At 41.3% G+C, this 17166-nt stretch overlaps 2 protein-coding genes and 1 long non-coding RNA gene across 6 annotated transcripts; 1 reads left to right on the top strand and 2 right to left on the bottom strand.

The window, feature by feature from the left end:
* Window positions 1–136: 136 nt before the first annotated feature.
* On the bottom strand, window positions 137–3990 carry HOXB8 (homeobox B8). Of its 2 annotated transcripts, none has more exons than XM_083809024.1 (2): window positions 2376–3990; window positions 137–1289 (listed from the first exon to the last, which is right to left on the bottom strand). In XM_083809024.1, exons 1-2 carry the CDS (start codon window positions 2794–2796, stop codon window positions 982–984), a joined length of 729 nt encoding a protein of 242 aa, XP_083665150.1. In that variant the 5' UTR covers window positions 2797–3990; the 3' UTR covers window positions 137–981. The 2 variants fall into 2 exon arrangements, with proteins under 2 accessions (XP_083665150.1, XP_083665151.1); XM_083809025.1 differs by having other exon boundaries at window positions 137–1286.
* LOC310885548 lies at window positions 1066–9579 on the top strand. Of its 3 annotated transcripts, none has more exons than XR_014574850.1 (4): window positions 1066–1203; window positions 3997–4118; window positions 4558–6170; window positions 7792–9579. It is a non-coding gene; the product is annotated as an uncharacterized lncRNA (long non-coding RNA). The 3 variants fall into 3 exon arrangements; XR_014574851.1 differs by having other exon boundaries at window positions 4554–6170; XR_014574852.1 differs by having other exon boundaries at window positions 3997–6170.
* HOXB9 (homeobox B9) lies at window positions 8614–15882 on the bottom strand. Its single transcript, XM_083809022.1, has 2 exons — window positions 15231–15882; window positions 8614–11787 (listed from the first exon to the last, which is right to left on the bottom strand). Exons 1-2 carry the CDS (start codon window positions 15736–15738, stop codon window positions 11552–11554), a joined length of 744 nt encoding a protein of 247 aa, XP_083665148.1. The 5' UTR covers window positions 15739–15882; the 3' UTR covers window positions 8614–11551.
* Window positions 15883–17166: the final 1284 nt, after the last annotated feature.

The raw sequence follows: 17166 nt of genomic DNA, 5'->3' as shown, positions 1-17166 counted from the left end.
CAGCCTGCCAGCATCTCTACAGGCGAAGAAGTCTTTGATGGTGAGGGCTGCAGCTCCGACACAATGACTTTTATTTCCTTTCTATCAAAGTGGTCCTGGAGGAAATGGAGCAGGGTAAAAGAATGATGTCACGGAATTCTCGCTTGTAAACTTTATTGTAACTTTCTTCCGCTGCTTCCAGGTTTAGACAATAGAACAAAGTGATGAAAGAACAACAAAATATATCATTAGTTCCCCCAATAAAGTAATTCACGTATACAGTATACATTCTTTTTCACAGTTAACCTAAAGATCACTTTACAACTTGCTTCACTGTGCGCATGCTAACTAAAGGAGAGGAAAACGTTTTTTAATGTTTTTTTTCTCTTTTTTTTTAAGAGACATTCAAAAATCGAAAAAAACAAAACAAAAAAAATGAAGCGAACATAAGAACAGAAGTAAGGAAAGTAAAGAGAGAGAAAGAGAGAGATAACTGTAGCATAAATAGGCAGTTTCATGTTGTTGGGATGTTTGTGTCAATCGCTACCTCCAGTACATACAGATAAACCACAACAAAAAAAGTGGAAATTTTTTAAAAAGTGCACAAATGTAATTTCACATAACTTCTATAGCATTGAAAGCTATGTTAACCAACCCACCCCCCAGGAAAGAAGAGAGAGACAGAAAGACAGAGAGAGAGAAAAAAAAATTCACAGTCATGTTTTACATAAGCTATTGCGTTACACTACCACTAGTTAATAACTGGCAAAAGGCAGGAGAGACCTCCAGACCACTTTTGCATACTGTTCATTGTTTCAAAGGATAATCAGGAAAGTGGTGCTTACAGCTATATTGTTTTACAGCAATAAAATGTTTTTTTTTTCTTTCTCTTTTCTATGCATTGTTGTTTCCCACCCCTCCCTTACATTAACTACCATTAATGTGGGGCTTAGGGGCTCTTCCACCCCAGCAGCGCTTGCCTTTCAGTCCTTAAAAATGCTTTTATTTCTTGTCCACCTTCTGTGCTTCCCCTTCCTCGTCCACCTCCTGGGCTCTTTCCATTTTCTGTTTTTCCAGTTCTTCCTGCTCGCATTTGCTGCTGGGAAACTTGTCTTTGTTGTTTTCCTTTTTCCATTTCATCCTTCTGTTCTGGAACCAGATTTTGACCTGCCTTTCTGTCAATCCCAGGGCATGCGAGACCTCGATCCTCCGTTTGCGGGTCAGGTAGGGATTAAATAGAAATTCCTTCTCCAGTTCCAGCGTCTGGTAGCGGCTGTAGGTTTGCCTCCCCCTCCTCCGTCCAGCGGCTGCTGGGGAATTGCAAAGGTTGGGTGGAAAGGGGAAGAAGAGAAGGAGGTTGAAAGATACATAAACCAGGCTCGGGAATAGGCGCGCACACACACAGACACACACACAGACACGCAGACACACACACTCTCACACATGCACTCACCCCCCCCCCACACACACACACACACGGGAGGGGGAGGAAGAAAGGACTCGCAGAAGCAAAGGCAGGAAGCAAACAGGGAAAAGGAAAGACTGTTGTATTATATTATAAAAGGGAAGATGGTTGTAAAGGAAAAGGGTGATGGTGGCGGAGGAGGGGGAGGGTCACACACAAGCCCATTCCAAGCAGCCCAGCTAAAGCCTTCACTTGTACACTTATTACCCGAACAACAACAACAACATACTCCGGCTCCCTGGGATCCAGGAGGCTGCCCACACACACACAAAAAAAAGCTGCAGCCCAGGGAGAGCAAGCAGCACCACCAAAATCCCCAACCAAACGCAAAACAAAAAATGAGAGGCTTTTTAAGGCTGTAAAAGTGCCATAAACTTTAAGGATGCTTCCTTCCACTGAAAGCCCGGCTCGCTGAGCCCCCAGAAGAAAAGGTCTCCTTCAGGGTAATTAAACTATAAAGCAATTTACAAGTGCAAAAGTTTACCCTCATAAAGCAGTAAAATACAGTCATTGGAGAAGAAAAAGGGAGCGAAAGAAAGAAAGAAAAAGAGAGACAGACAGAAAGAAAGAGGGGCAGACAGAAAGAAAGAGAAAGAGAAAGAGAGAGAGAGAGAGAGAGAGAAAGACAGAAAGACAGAAAGACAGAAAGACAGAAAGAAGGAAAGAAAGAAAGAAAAAGAAAAAGAAAGAAAGAGAGAAAGAGAGAAAGAGAGAAAGAGAGAAAGAGAGAAAGAGAGAAAGAGAGAAAGAGAGAAAGAGAGAGAGAGAGAGAGAGAGAGAGAGAGAGAGAAAGAAAGAAAGAAAGAAAGAAAGAAAGAAAGAAAGAAAGAAAGAAAGAAAGAAAGAAAGAAAGAAAGAAAGAAAGAAAGAAAGAGAGATACTTTATGGGCTCTGGAAACGCTCCTTCGCTGTCCTTTCCATCTCGCCTCACCTTGCGGTCGCATCCAGGGGAAAAGCTGGGTCGGAGAAGGGCTCTGCTCCGAGCTCTCCGCCTCCTCTCCAAGGCCGCTGGCAGCAAGCTTGCAGTCCGTGTACTGCACCAAGTCCGACTCCTGGGCGCTGAAGAGGCTCTGCCTTTGCAAGGGGTCGTAGCCATAGAAGTTGCTGGGGTCCCCATGGCACGCCACGGCGCAGGGATTCTGTTGGTAAGGGGAGCTGGAGAGTGAGGATGCTCCGTGGTAAAACTCCTGGATTTGGGTCGGATGCTGGAAGGTGCCCCCCGTGCTGGGTCCGTACACCACCGTGGGTCTGCCCCCAAGATCCTGAGCGAACCCACAGTCATAGTAATTGGGACGCAAGGAGTCCCCGGTTTTGTATTTGGAGAAGAGTGAGTTGACAAAATAAGAGCTCATCTTAATTTAAATAATAATATTTGTTCGGAGGAGGAAAAAAAAAAAAAAAAAAAGAAGTAGCCAACCAAACCTGACCACGGGAATCTATCAGCAAAAAAAGAAAGCGCTAAGATGCTAAGCAACGACAGTTTGTGTTTTCCAGGAATATAAAAGGAGGATATAATCAAAACTCTAAGCCTGCATGATATTGAATTCTTTCCTCCCCCCCACCCCTAAAAAAAAAAAAAAAATCGCCACTTAAAGAGTTCTCGCTTTACATTTCCAAGAAGAGATGCCAGTTCATAAACAGTTTTCAGTGATTTACTTCAGCGCAAATGAGTTGTTTCATATTTTGCAGTGTCTTTTCATGATCATTTGCATCTATTACCAAAACCTCATCCTATTGGCTTCTCCTTACTCCACACGGACTCTGCACTGCATGATTGTGAAAGGAAGAGTGTGAGAGAATAAAGAAGGAAAAGCAAGCGAGGGGGGGAGAGAGAGAGAGAGAGGGAGCGAGAGAGAGGGAGAGGGAGCGAGAGAGAGAGGGAGAAGGAGGTGGGGTGAATATACGGATTAAATATGTTTAACTACCTACATTAATGAGATATCTCTCGCCTCACAACAAATCACATACCTAGACCACCCAAAAGATTGATTTTTTGGGGAGTGCTGGAAAATTAAAGAGGAGCGCTCTCAGTCGTTAATTTCAAAATTTTAACGAGGCAGTTTTAGCCTTTTTAAATGTCAGGGTCGCTTTGGAAAACTGTAAAAGAACACGATTTAATTGCTACCAGTTTTAAAAGGTCCTATAAATGTAATTGGTATTTTAATACAAGTTATCAAATCATACAGCTTCTTACCCTAAACATATTTTAAAACAAACGAGGTAGTCATATTTAACATTTTAATGATCAATTTCCTTATTATTGATAAAGGTTTAACTATCACATGAAGGGAATTGCATTTGTAATAGCCCCAAAAAAGGCTGTAAACTGTTTAACAAACTATAAAATGCCATAAAGCCGGGGATGTTGTTGTTGTTTATACCGCACTACATAAAAGCTGTTAGGATTTTACGAGTTCTTTCCTCTACTGCTATAAAACAGAGGTTTCGATTGGACCCGTCCGCATTACAGCGAGATGTTGAGGTGTCAATATTGAATTAAAACGATTATAGTTTTTCATATATAACATTGACTTTTTGAATCTCTCTTCTAGCCCCCTCCCAGCCTCCTCCCCGGTGCCCAGCTCACACAGAGGACTTGTTCAAGATGTGTTTGGGGATGATTACAAACTAAAAGTATTGTTTCGCTTATCACATCCAGAACAGAACCTTTATGGTCAGTAAGTGATGGCTGCTTCCCTACCTCACCCCGTTCTCAATAACTTTTTTTTTTCATGATACTTATGAAAACTAGGGAGAAAAGGGGGATGGGATAAGTGAGATGAAAGAGAGGCTTTCTATTTTATTGACATTTGTTAAGAACGAAGTAAACTTACCCCTAAGATGCCAACGCTGCGATTTTCCACAATCTAAACACACAGGGGGTAGATTTTGAAATTCATTTATCGCAGTCAGCAAATATTACAGAGACGTATTTCAGCTAATAACGACACCAAACCCTCCCAACTTAAATGCTGTCCCAGCGTGCCTAACACCCACGACGCCTCTCCAATCCCCTCGCATTGCCATCTCTATTTTCCAATCCTTCAACCTTCAGTAGGAGTTAAAGACACTGTTCTAAACATTTCTTTTTATTTTCCATTTTCCCCAGGTAGATTTCTGCTGAAATCCGTTGCATCCGTCTGCGCAGTATTGACACAGAAAGGTGAATAAAGCACGTTTTTACTCCTGCCTGCCTTAAGCTGAAGGACAATTTTCAACTGTCCACAACATGAAAAAGAGTAAAAGTCCTTGCTTTGTTGGGCTTTGGTAAAAAGCACTTGCATTGGCAGGGGGAATAGGCAAGGAATTAAGGTAGACAAAAAGACAGGGAGAGAGAAAGAAAGAAAGAAAACAAAGATAATAACGGAATAAAACTTTAAAACCACCCTTAGAGAAATAATTTAAGTAAATACGTTTCGTTTATTTTGTGTAGGGATAATTTCAGCCGAGTCTAAGAGCCTTTTCAAGTAATTATTGTGGTTGAAGTACTTGCAGTGGTATAATTAAGGCTTTTCCCCCCTAAAAGACAAGTTAACATTTTATTTTTCTCAACACTTTTATTGTCGATTGAGCAGATTTTGGTTTCATCATTGAACATAAAAACCTAGAAATGGTGCACATAAGTAAACAGAACTAAACAGCGTGGTGTGTGGATGCTCGATGCTAGAATTTTCAAGAAAGCAAAACAATGAATTGACTAAAGGATTTTTAGAAAATAATTTATGTTCTTCTATGGGTGTTTACAGGCGTACTCACATCCACTGAAGTTTATAAAATAAAAAATAACAGCCGTTCCCGTTCATATATGGAGCCTGAGAAGGCTTGAGGGAAGTTGCTCTTGGAAGTTCACATTTTATCAAGTGCAGTAGAATTTTATGGTCATGAAGTGATGGTAACTCATCAATGCACTAGAAATCAATAGCTGATCTTAAATCTTTCATATACTGTACTCAGATTCCCGAGGAAAGGAAAATGTTTCTATTATAAGAAAAAACAAGTGCGCATGTATGTGCATGTGGGGGTGTGTGTGTGAAAGAAGATAATTTATAAATACCCAGTGGAGGAAAGATTTATTGAGAATTGACAAGAAAGAAAGAAAGAAAGAAAGAAAGAAAGAAAGAAAGAAAGAAAGAAAGAAAGAAAGAAAGAGAGAGAAAGAGAGAGGGAGGGAGGGAGGGAGGGAGGAAGGAACTCCAAACCTTCTGTTAGGTAAACCTTAACTTTTCACTACTCTGCATTTTAATGAATGCACAAGGGCAGTATTTCTCTTATATTTTTTTTTCATCTGTATCTGTTTACATTTGTATTTCATTTTATAGGGTTTAAATAGAGTCTTGAGATGTTTAAACTTTGACTCTTTAAACATCATGTCAAATCGCTTGGGCAATGATTCCTATTCTGTTGTGTGCATAGTTTTAATTTGTTACATTCTTCACCAGAATGCTGCATATCGGGAAATGGGCATATTTTCTTGTGTATCTTCGGAGGAGATTGTATTCAGAAAATGCATTGTTATAATAATTTGAATGAAAATGTTGAGATATTTGCCGTCTTTTCTTTCTGTGCTAGTTGTAGCTGAATATAAGGATTGCAACGTCTGAATAATTATTGTCTTGCAATTATGAAGAAAAAAACGTACCCAGAAGAAGTGAACTAATAGAGTTAAAATTTTACATTTTTTGCTGGTACAGCATCCTTGGAGCATTTATACGCATAACAAAACGTGGTAAGTTCACAGCAATTTAGATTAATTTACTATATAGTAGCATTTTGAAGCCTATTAATGAAGACAAGAAACAGCGGCAGTTCTACCAAAAGGAGGAGGAAGTATATAAAAAAGCTCAAAATCTAAAAAGCATATCCCATTTTTAGGTGATGGCTAAGAAAGCTAAAACATATAAAATAAAGAGCCGAGAAAGCGCAAACCATCCTAACGGCCAAGTTAAATAGCCAAGGAGAAATATCCTGATTTTGTATGTGCCTCTTTCTCCCCGAAATCTTTGAGCCACTCTCTTTTCCAGTGCTGCAAACGTAAATCTTTGGTTTGAGATAATAAAGCTGTCCCCCCACCTCCATCTAAACTCGCAGAAAACAAAATGATGTTTTTTTCCTCCCTTTTAAGAACATTTACAATAGATGCGTGTCCCAACTCTCACTGCATCCCAGCACAGAGCCACGAGATTAACACCCCCCCTTTTCTTTAAACCTCACATAATTTACCCTCGAGGAGAAAAAAAAATAGATGTAACCTATAAAATCGGAAAAATAGCTATAATTAACCCTATATTTTATGCCTCGGGATTATTCATGCCCGCAGCGAACAGCCCGGCCTCTGCCGCTAATCCAATCAAGGTGTTCCGCGGAGCCCCGCGGCGGCGCGCGGGAGCCGCGCGTCTCTCGTGGAGCAATGGCGCCACCGCGCGGCCCTTGGCGGCACCGCAGCCCCGCGGCGCTTCCCCCTCCAGGCCCGCGGAGAGGGGCCCGCGAGGGCCCGGGGCACCGCGACCGCGAAGGGCGGTGAGGAGCGAAAAGAGCGAGAAGGAGGAGAGCTGACTTCTTCCTCTGCACCGCTCAGCGCTGAAAGCGCTCTCTGCGATGCGAAAGCCCCACCATCCAGTCACTCTACTAGCAATAAAAGAGACAAAATGGGGTTGCTTTTGAAAACCTCTATTGTTTCAAATTCCGAGACTAAACAATTGGTCATTCTGCTCTGGAGGGGGAAGGCCGGAGCTGTAAACCGATAAAGAGCTTCCCAAGCCCAGACGTCTCGCCAGAACTTAGTGTGAGTGTGGGGGTGCATCTGTGTGGTGGTGGTGTTATTGTGTGCACGGCTCAGCATTCTGGCAGCCTGGAATTGCTTTAAAGGAAAAAATAATAATAATAAAAAAATTGAACAACAACAACAAAGGGTATAATCCAGAGTGCTGGATTTTCACAGAAACTGCAAGAGAAGAATAAATTAGCAAAAGTCCCTCCCTACCTTTTATTCCCTCCCCCCCCCTTCTTATTTTTTAACCTACCCCCTCCAATAGGGAAAATAAAAAGGAGTGAACTTTGTATGTGACTGAAGCAGAAAGAAGAGCTTTTACACGTTGGGTTTCCCCACATTCCCAAGTCGTTGTAGTAATTTAGGAGTTCCTGAAAGTTTTCTTGCACTGTTTGCTTTACAGCCGTTTAGTTCCTTAACCTTCAGAAATTTATACCCTATAAAGTTTTATAGCGGTCATATTCTTTTATTGCAGCACACTGCACTGAATTTTCCTTTTTTTATGACAAGTTACTTCCCTTTCTCTCTCTTCCCTCAATAAGCTCTAAGTATCTTTTTTCTTCTTTTGTTTTCTTTTCAGAGCTTCCTCAAAGAAAGGATTTTTTAAAGAAGTGAAATATTGCCCTTTAGAGCGCCCATTATGTTAAAAGTTAGTGGAAAAAAGATTCTTGGTTATGTTTCTCAATACCTGCTTCCTGTAGGATTGAGCAGGTCTCAGTTTTTGTTTGTATATTTGTTGATGTAATAGGTTTTGTTTGTTTGTTTGTCTGTCGTTGTTGTTTTTAATATATAGATGGAAACACTTTCCAGGCGTTTGTATTTATTCTCAAGCAATAAAGTATCAAAAGAATTTAGAGACGAAATTACAGTAACCGCTAATTGAGTCCTTGAAAAAAGGAACCGCGTGTCAAATCCGAGGTGATGCCAAGCAGGGAAGGCAGGGTGGGGTTTCTCACTGTTTGTTTTGGTTTTCTAATTTTCCTTTAGCAAAGTTTTCATAGGGAAGTAGAAGTATAAACCAGAGAGAAAGTAAAATAAAGCCTACCCACTGTGCACTTCTACTTCTGGTCCCCTAAGGCTGATGCAAGAATGCAAAAATTAAAACCTGAAAAAAGAACAAACAAACAAGCAAGCAACGGTGAATGCAATCAGAGATTAACGATCTCTGACTTAAAGAAAAAAATTAAAAAGATTTAGAAACGCATCAAATCTGCAAAAGACCGAGTAAGCACTTGCTACACTGGAAAGGAATTATTTCCATTTGTCTCTGGACATACTTTTAACCTAAGCAAAAATTGATTCTTATAATACATTTAACGAGACACTAAAGAACGCAGAAAAACACAATGAAAATATTTATGAAATTTTAGACGAAGCAGTATAACACAATGACATATAGGTACTGTTGTTCTAAAATCGATTTTTATTCTGGAGCATTAAACATCTGTAGAAAATACATCCAGGCTGATGCTACAGAAGACAGTTTTTTCCAACATTTTAAAAGTAAGTATATTTCCTAATAAAACGAACTAACATTTTAAATTCTATTTTAAAAGAACCTTATGTTGTTGTTTTAAAAATATCTGCTCTTTACCACAACTCTAAAGAAAGTGAAAAACGTTTCTAAATTCTAGTGTCCGATGGGTTGCAAACATCAATTAAGTCATGGGTACACTTCTCAAAAATATAGTAATGTGTATTTAGTGAACTGCATGCTCAGTTCCAAATGTGAGGAATATATCAACCTAGCAAGAAGCAGATTAAAAAGTTCATTCACCCTTGAGAAGAATCAAATAAAACTGAAATAATTACGTAGTTAAACACACATAATCATCTTCTTCAACATAGTATCTTTTATTTTTTTAGTATATATATATAAATTTGGATTTAAAGAAATGATCCTGCCGTCAGAACTTTTTTTTTTTCCAGCTCAGAATATCTGCAGCAGCTTTTTTCTTAATTTAGTTTTGAGGAAGGAGAATAGATATTTTGACACAGGGTGAAGTTTAGTTAAATTTATCTTTCTCTGGCAACGTAATAGTTAAATTTTGAAGCCCCCTAAGTTTTGAAGCCCCAAAGGAGCTACTAAATGATGGAAAGCTTCAAATGGGAAAGTTTAGGCATTAAAACAAACTTTCTGAGGAATGGTCTTACACACTAGTTTCTGGTGGAGTGAAAGATTTTTTTTCCCTTTCATAAGGAATTGAATTGGTGTAAATTTCGGTGCACCGAGGTGCAGCTACTTGTTTCTTATCTCTGGATCATGGAAAGAAGAAACAAACAAACAAAATAAAACAGGAACACTTGGGAGAAAAAAAAAAAAAAAACCACGGAAAAAACGCAGATCTTCCTATCACTTCCTCCCAGGGCAATCTCTGCTCACATCAGATAAAAGTGGTCTCAAAAACTAATGCTAAGGATACCCAAGTTAGTAGCTTATGAAGTCAGATTTGCACTGATTCGTTCACATATACAACAGAAATAGATGTGTCTTCTCTTCCCCACCCATCCACCCAATTAAAACAAGCTACCTTGCACTTGCATTGTTCCTAGAAAGCCTCCTGGCAGCTAAATATACAAATTTGCACACGAAGAAAAAAAAAAAAAGAGGTTTATTTCGGTATTTTCCATCAACTAACAACTGAAGAACTCTTTGTATACTTAAAAGCCACAATAGAAACAGAAAACGAGCTTCAACATTCACAGAAACACAACCACAAACACATTTTACAATAGCCACCATGTAATCAACTCGTACTAACCCACCCGCCACCCACTCCCTCCCCCCTTCCCAAAACAAAGTTAAGTCTTACAGAGATAAAGGAAAACCAGTCCCGCACGGGCGGTTCAGAGAAACCTCCAGCGGATCTGTCAGATGAGAAACCAGCTCCGTCCGGCATGACATGAGACCTCGTTTGTAAACAATTAGGGTCTATATTTGTTACACTGGATGCTCTTCGGGAAAAGGGTGGCTGAGCGCCGAGCCGCGGAGCCGCCGCAGCCCCCGGTGCCACCCGCGGGCCGGGGCTCCCTCCCCGGGGAGGCGGCGGCCCCGGGGCCGGCCAGGCGCAGGGCCCCGAAGTGAACGGGGTCGCAGTGGGAAAACATGCCGTGAGCTCGCTTCACCACGGAGCAGGCGAAAAAAACACAACACCGGAGTATTAAAAGCATCTCGGCAAACAGGAGGGGGAAGAAATACACACACTCTATGGTTGGCACTTTATCTCTGCAACAGCCTACTGCTTTAGGAAAAGTCAATTCACAATAAATTATAAATATGCTAGCACTAAGAACACAACCTTTCCCTCTCTTACAGCTCTACTAAGGTAGTTTTTTAACTAGAAAATCCCATTCTTCCTGTCCTCTAAAAGTTAGGAATAAGTTGGCAGGGGTTCTTCCGCCCCCTTTTCTCCTAAATAATTTACAATGCGGCTCTGAGAGTGCCCCCCACACGCACTCTCGTCTCCTTCCCCGTCTTTCTCTTCTTCCAAGTGACTCAATATAAAGCTACCAGATGAGGATGTTTGCCTGTAAAGATCCTACTAAACTTCCAGGTCAAAGTCACATATCTGCCACGGCAAGATTGAAATAAAAATCCCGCATAATAACGCCAACCGAAAACAAACAACAAACAAACAAAAAAAAAAAAAAAGAAAGAAAATGAAAAAGAAATAAAGAAACCCAGCGCAGCTGGGAGTTGGGCTGTCACTGACCGACTTGCCCAGTGTAAAGTTGACGAATTGAAAATGATTTGTTGGGTGCAATTAAACGCAAGTCTTACGAATGTGTCTGTCTTGCAGTAGTTTAATTAAATCGTCTGGTTCCTTGGCCACCTCAACGTTTGTGTGTCTGTGTGTTTGTGTGCCTGGGTGCACCGGGGTGCTGTGAGTATTATAGAGAATCTTTGTCCTTACGTGGATAAAGAAACACAGCGTGGTTTGGTGGGAGCTTGGACCAGATCTGTTTGTGGCCAGTTTTGTTTGCCGTCTTGCCTTCCATGGAGAAAATGCAAGCAGAGAAAGCTGCTGCTCAGACAGGAGCCTGTATCTATGTAACGCTGTAGGGAGAAGAAAAAAAAATGATAATAGAGAAAGACAACAAGAAAATAGAAACAAAACCTAGCATGTGTCTCCAAAGAGGAGCTGCAGTTTTTGCTAAGTTGCCTCATACGTGACAACACTAGGAAGATAAAAATAATAAGCAACATCTCGCATGCAAAGATGGAGATGGGAAATGGGAAGGTTTTGCCGCTGTTTGGGTTATTTATATGTTAGCACTACAGTTCGGGTGCGCGGCCGCAGAGGCTGGGGAAGGAGGGAGGGGTGCTGCTTTTCTGGTTTTCACTCTTTGCCCTGTTCCTTGTTCATTTTCTTCATTTTCATCCTTCGGTTCTGAAACCAGATTTTGACTTGTCTCTCACTCAGGTTGAGGAGTCTGGCCACTTCATGTCTACGGTCCCTCGTCAGGTACATATTGAATAAAAACTCCTTCTCTAGTTCCAGGGTCTGGTATTTCGTGTAAGGGCATCGCTTTTTTCTGGAGGAACGGGCGTGAAGCCAGCTGGCAGCTGGGTTGGCTGAAAGAAAAGCAGCAAGATCAATACGATGCAGCTTGAGTGTTTCTCAGAAGGTTTTAATCATGCCATCAAATATTAAGATTATACATACGGATATGCACGCCCGAGTGAAAAATGCTCGCTGAGATATGAGCTGGCAGCAGAGGCCCTATGATAATAGTACAGCATCATCAGGGCGAACAAACCCGCGCAGATGTGGGGGGTGCCCCGGTCCCGAAAAGCTGCCGCGCCTGTCCCCTGCGCCTCCGCGGGTGGGGGTCTGGGCTGCAGGCAAGGAGCAGCAGCGAGTTAGACTTCCCCGCGTGTCTGTGTGCACATTCATGTCTGCACACACATGCTCACTTGCACATACGTGCTTGCGCACACGTATGTTTGGGTGCGCACGTGTCTTCTGTACCCAGTAGCAGAGCTCCCGTCGACTTTTCTCCAGGTCTATCCGCACCAGAAAACACCCACATATATGCACTTACAGATTTGCATAATGCCTATCTGCGCGTTCCATATGCTATACTCAGAGAAACCAATGCAAAAATTATATATAGAATTCAGATGTGTTTTCCCACGTGTCTCCAGATGCACTCCTACAGACACAGCGTGCAGGCAAATAATATTGAGACGATGCCTGAAAAAAAAGCTTTCATAAATTCTGCCTGTTTTGCTGTGTGGCAAGAAATGGTCTCGATACCATAAAAATCCTTTGAGGGCTGGCCGGACTCTCCTGCTGGAGATCTGGACAGTGTTATGCAGAGACACGGACATTTGCAGGGCTGCTTCGAAGGGGAGAAATGCAGCCAAAAATAAATAACAGACTGCCCGTCACTCTCGCGTATGGGAGAAGTTACGTGGGAATCCTTTGCAAAAAGCACATTTCAGGAATAAGCCTAATCAAGCCGGGGTGGGGTGGGGTGGGGTGCGGGGTGGTAGGGGGGGGACGGGACACAACATTTTAGAAATGAGTCCCACAGACAGTACTTGGGGAAGGTGCTATGGGAAGGTTGCACACAAAGGTGAAGTCCTTTTGGAATAAACAATAGAGCATTTAGTAATCACATGCAAATTTTAGAGGACCGCTGGGTAACTGAATACTGGAAAAGCAAAATGAAGGTTTATAGACAGACCACGTATTTCTATTTTATTTCCTTTACGTTCTCTGAAATTATGACTGAAGCCATAAACCTTTACACCAATTAAATGGACCATTATAAATATATACATACACACACACGCGCACCATCAGAACATTTCCTCTTTGTAAAATTAAATATATTGAATATTTTTTTAAAATAATCCGGTTAATCTTCCACTGTAAGTACTGCCTCTTACAAATTTGCACGGCTATTTCCTTAATGTAATTGACTTAATCTAATATGCAGAATTAAATATTAAAGAGGAAGAAAGCTGTTAATAATTGATACTGTTAATCCTGCTACCCATCCTTTAATGGCAATGGAGGGCTGTGCTTCATAACAGATATTTATTTGGTTTGATTTTATTTTTTTGGTTATATCTTGGATCGTTAAAATATATGATATTTTAAATGCGAGTATTGTTTTATCTACCTACTGTATACACGTGCCTAAACTGGCAAGAGAATGAGTAGAAGTTCTGGCACATGCCTTCTTTAAAATCTGGCAAATAAATTAACAGATCCCGGTGCCATATACAGTGTAGAGATTCATTATTGTGAAATACTTTCAAAAATTGAAATAGTCAGGGAAATTGGTGGGAGTACTTTCTGCAAAACAGCTCCGTCTTCCCGCCCTGGCAGGCTCTCAACATTACCCCAAATTAAACTATTATTTAAAACAAAATATGCATCGTAACCACATGCCATAGAAACCACACAGCATCCTCTTAGAGTGGGTCCCTGCACTTACTTATAATAACATTTTCTTGGACAAGATTTTTATATATTCAATTTCAGGGACATTGAGCACAGAACCTGGATATTTAATTCTTTCAAATCATTCACCTCACGGTCGCAGTTTGTTCTGGATCTCTGCCCAATACAATAGAACAGGACTTTCTTTTTCGCGCGCGTGTAAGTGTGTGTGCGTGCGCGTGCATGGTGCAAGTTAAATGATAGGAAAAAAATGTCACCATAACATCCTGGACACGGAGGAAAGGAAATCACGAGGCTCGAGAATATACTGTATTTTTAATTCTATGGTTGCAATGGCAATCTCTGTTGCTCTTGCATGTTGGTGGGAAAAAAAAAAGTTAATTCAGGAGGAAAAAGAACGACTGTGACAGTATGTCCTGCATACACTCTGCAGAGTTATACCCTCTGCGGGGGCTGTTTCTCTGCCATTTCCAGCCGGGAAGTTTATACAACTTCGGCTTTCATTGCAAAATATTTACCGTGGCGGTGAAGCCAAGTTTCTCTCTCTCTCACCTCCAACACAAGCTTTCGCTCACTTTTACCTTTCAGATGGAAACTAGGTACTAACCGAAACTGCATGAGGTGAAGATTCTGATTCTTTTTTACTTAAATGCCTTTGCATAATTTTAATAATAATAATAATAACAACAATAATAATAATAATAGCATTAATTATAGTAGTATTAAGTACTTTCAAGGAGAAAGCTTTTCTTTTCTGTATTTTAGATAAAAAAAAAACACTAATCAGGTCACTGAAAAAACGTATGCAGAATTTTAACTGTTCCCCTATCTGGCTACCTTACAAATAAAGAACTAATTAATCTGGAGGCACCCCCCCCCCCTTTTTTTTTTTAACTATGAGGGTGCATGGCTGTGAAATATTCATACCCTGAACCGTAACACTTAATAAACAATTAAATATAAACAAGCAACCCCCCCAAAGAAAACAACAACCAAACAACAACAACAAAACACACACTGAAACCCACCGCCACCACCACCACCAAACACGAAACAATATGAGGAGGGGAGCCTTTCCCTGAATCTGCCGAGGTAAATCAGAGCAACGGGCATGGAAAAGACCTCGCTGCTGTTTACTTCCCTCACGTGAACTTTTCCTCCGTAATTTTCTCTCTTTCCCCCCTTGTTCTCCCCCGATCGCCACCCTCCACTCCCCTTTCCCTATCTTTCCCCCCGACATTTATTTTCTCCCCCTTTTTTTCCCCTCCACACGCAGACCCCGCACGAATTTGCTCCCGCTTACAAAAGTGATCTCTGCAGCCGGAGTCAGCGCTCTGTAGGAAAGAGGATGATTTGATCCAGCTTTTGTCCGCTCTGGACTCTGTTTTGCTCAGAAACGATGCTCATTTTTATTTTGATTTTTATTTATCTGCAGAGACAATGCCACCCCTCTCCCCTCCCCACCTCTCCCCTTATGTTGGCATCAGCAATCTGAGAGTTTTCTTTAAGCCCTGATTTTAAAACTTTATGCAGCATTGTCCCATTTTATTGCACCTCCTCCAGCTTTTATACTGTTTACTTCCTCACTTTTATAACTTACTTTGATCTGTTCTGTCTTTGTCTTCGCTTCCTTCACAAACTTTATTGTCCTCGAAGCTGGGCCTTTGATTGGAAACGATCCCTTCCCTTCCAGCAGAAGTTTCTAAATTGTACTCCTGTGTTCCCTGTTTATGGACATCCCCGGGACGGCCCAGCAGCGGCTCTGCCTTAACAGATCCCTGCCCGGGGAGGTTCTCTGCTCTGGGCACTGGATCCAGCCAGCTCCGTAGATACCTGCTATCAGATGGGACGCTTTGATGTTGAATATATGGATGGTAGACGGCAGGAAGGGTACCAGAAGAATGTGGATTCAAAGGAGTCCAGGAGGCGCTGAAAACTGGAGGTTTTGGCTGAAAACTACAAGAGGGGAATTCTAGATGTTCATTATGCCCAGCTTGCCTGGAACTTGTATATTGCCCAGATGAAAATTTGGCTGAAGGCGAGTCTTCACTTTCATGACTTATAATAGAGTCGACATAATAATTGCTAAGAGTCCCAGAAATGGACATTCTCAGACATCATACAAAGCACGGTTCAATGAAGGGAAAAAAATATATAGGACAGATCTAGATTTGTACTCTACCCCCTTCTCGAACTTCCTAGCCAACAAAGTACAGTTGGGCTGCTGTGTTGTGAGCTCCCAGCAAAATGATTGGTCAAACTTTTTTCGTGTGCCTGATAAAGCGTCAGTCTCAGCGTAAATCAATCGAAGCCAAGGGGGCTGCGCTGCGCTGTCATCCGCCCTTGCATTCCATATCAAGGATGGATTGTTTTATGTTTATGCAATGCTGCAAAACGTCAGTAGTTTAGAAAAGCCACGAAACAGGCAGCGCTGGGGCTAATAGCTAAAATCCCTTCATAGATTTGCTCCTGAAACGTTGTGTGGGGGTCCGGGAGGGGGGAAGGATTTTTTTTTTTTACTATTATTTTTTTTTAAAGAAAGATGCTGATGTACTCACTTTGCCTTTAATAACCATCATGGGGGAATAGAGATAAACGCTATTCTTTGCCACTCGTCTCCAGAGTATGACAGCAAAAAGCCAGAGACTACATACAGACCACCACACACCCGGTGATTTCGTACACATGCATGTATGTGTGTGTCCATTACAGGCATATATACATAAATACTGATATATACGCATTTTTTGAAAAGAAAAAAACAGATGTAAGTAGTAAGAGTAGTGGGGACGATGTTATAACTAATTAACCCTCTGGCATTGGAAAATGGATTATTAACACGGTCAAATAATGTGGTTTAATATGAAATTTATAATGTCACTGGTACGCACATGACATTACTACTTTGACCATCAAGCTGAGGAGACACAACCTCCTGTATACCTCCAAAGCTTGTCTTAGACTGAATGCTTTTATATATATATACTATCTAAAAAATATCTCCATATATGAGTACATGTTCACGTATTTTGCGGCATAATATCAGTATTGCTTTGCTTGGATTAAAATAGTTTACTATGTTGCTGAAACCGTAAGCCTTCATTTAACTTTACAAGGCTAGTAAAATACAGCGTGCCACTGACACTGCTTTGTTACAGAATGCCTTAAAATTGTGATGGTTAAATAGTTTAATAAAACTTACATTAGCTTTCTTTGATTTTTATAGTCTTGAATTTATTGCCTGTGGAAAAGAAAGCGGGTAAAAAGGAATCCCTCGCATTTTCAGTCACGGTACACCCGCCCCCCCCTCCCCTTTCACACCTCACATAGCTGCATGTATGTGCCTTGTGTGTGCGTGTCAACCCCCCACCCCGGCCTCGTGCATTTTCCGAGTGTTTTCAAAAATACTTTTTCTTTTCCTTCCTTCGTTCCTTCCTTCGTTCCTTCCTTCGTTCCTTCCTTCGTTCCTTCCTTCGTTCCTTCGTTCGTTCGTTCGTTCCTTCCTTCCTTCCTTCCTTCCTTCCTTCCTTCCTTCC

This window comes from Anser anser (genome assembly GCF_964211835.1).
Source record: "Anser anser genome assembly, chromosome: 23".
NCBI lineage: Eukaryota > Metazoa > Chordata > Aves > Anseriformes > Anatidae > Anser > Anser anser.
The sequence above is the reverse complement of the archived record's forward strand: the minus strand, read 5'-3'. Positions and strand labels throughout refer to the sequence as shown.

What these genes read in the sequence shown, in the direction of transcription:
- HOXB8 (XM_083809024.1), bottom strand. Translation starts at nt 2,796, where the DNA reads ATGAGCTCTTATTTTGTCAACTCACTCTTCTCCAAATACAAAACCGGG. An exon ending in CCCCTGGATGCGACCGCAAG is followed by an intron (nt 1,290 to 2,375) that starts GTGAGGCGAGAT and finishes GCAATTCCCCAG; the next exon opens with CAGCCGCTGGACGGAGGAGG.
- HOXB9 (XM_083809022.1), bottom strand. Translation starts at nt 15,738, where the DNA reads ATGTCCATTTCTGGGACTCTTAGCAATTATTATGTCGACTCTATTATA. An exon ending in CAAAGACAGAACAGATCAAA is followed by an intron (nt 11,788 to 15,230) that starts GTAAGTTATAAA and finishes CTTTTCTTTCAG; the next exon opens with CCAACCCAGCTGCCAGCTGG.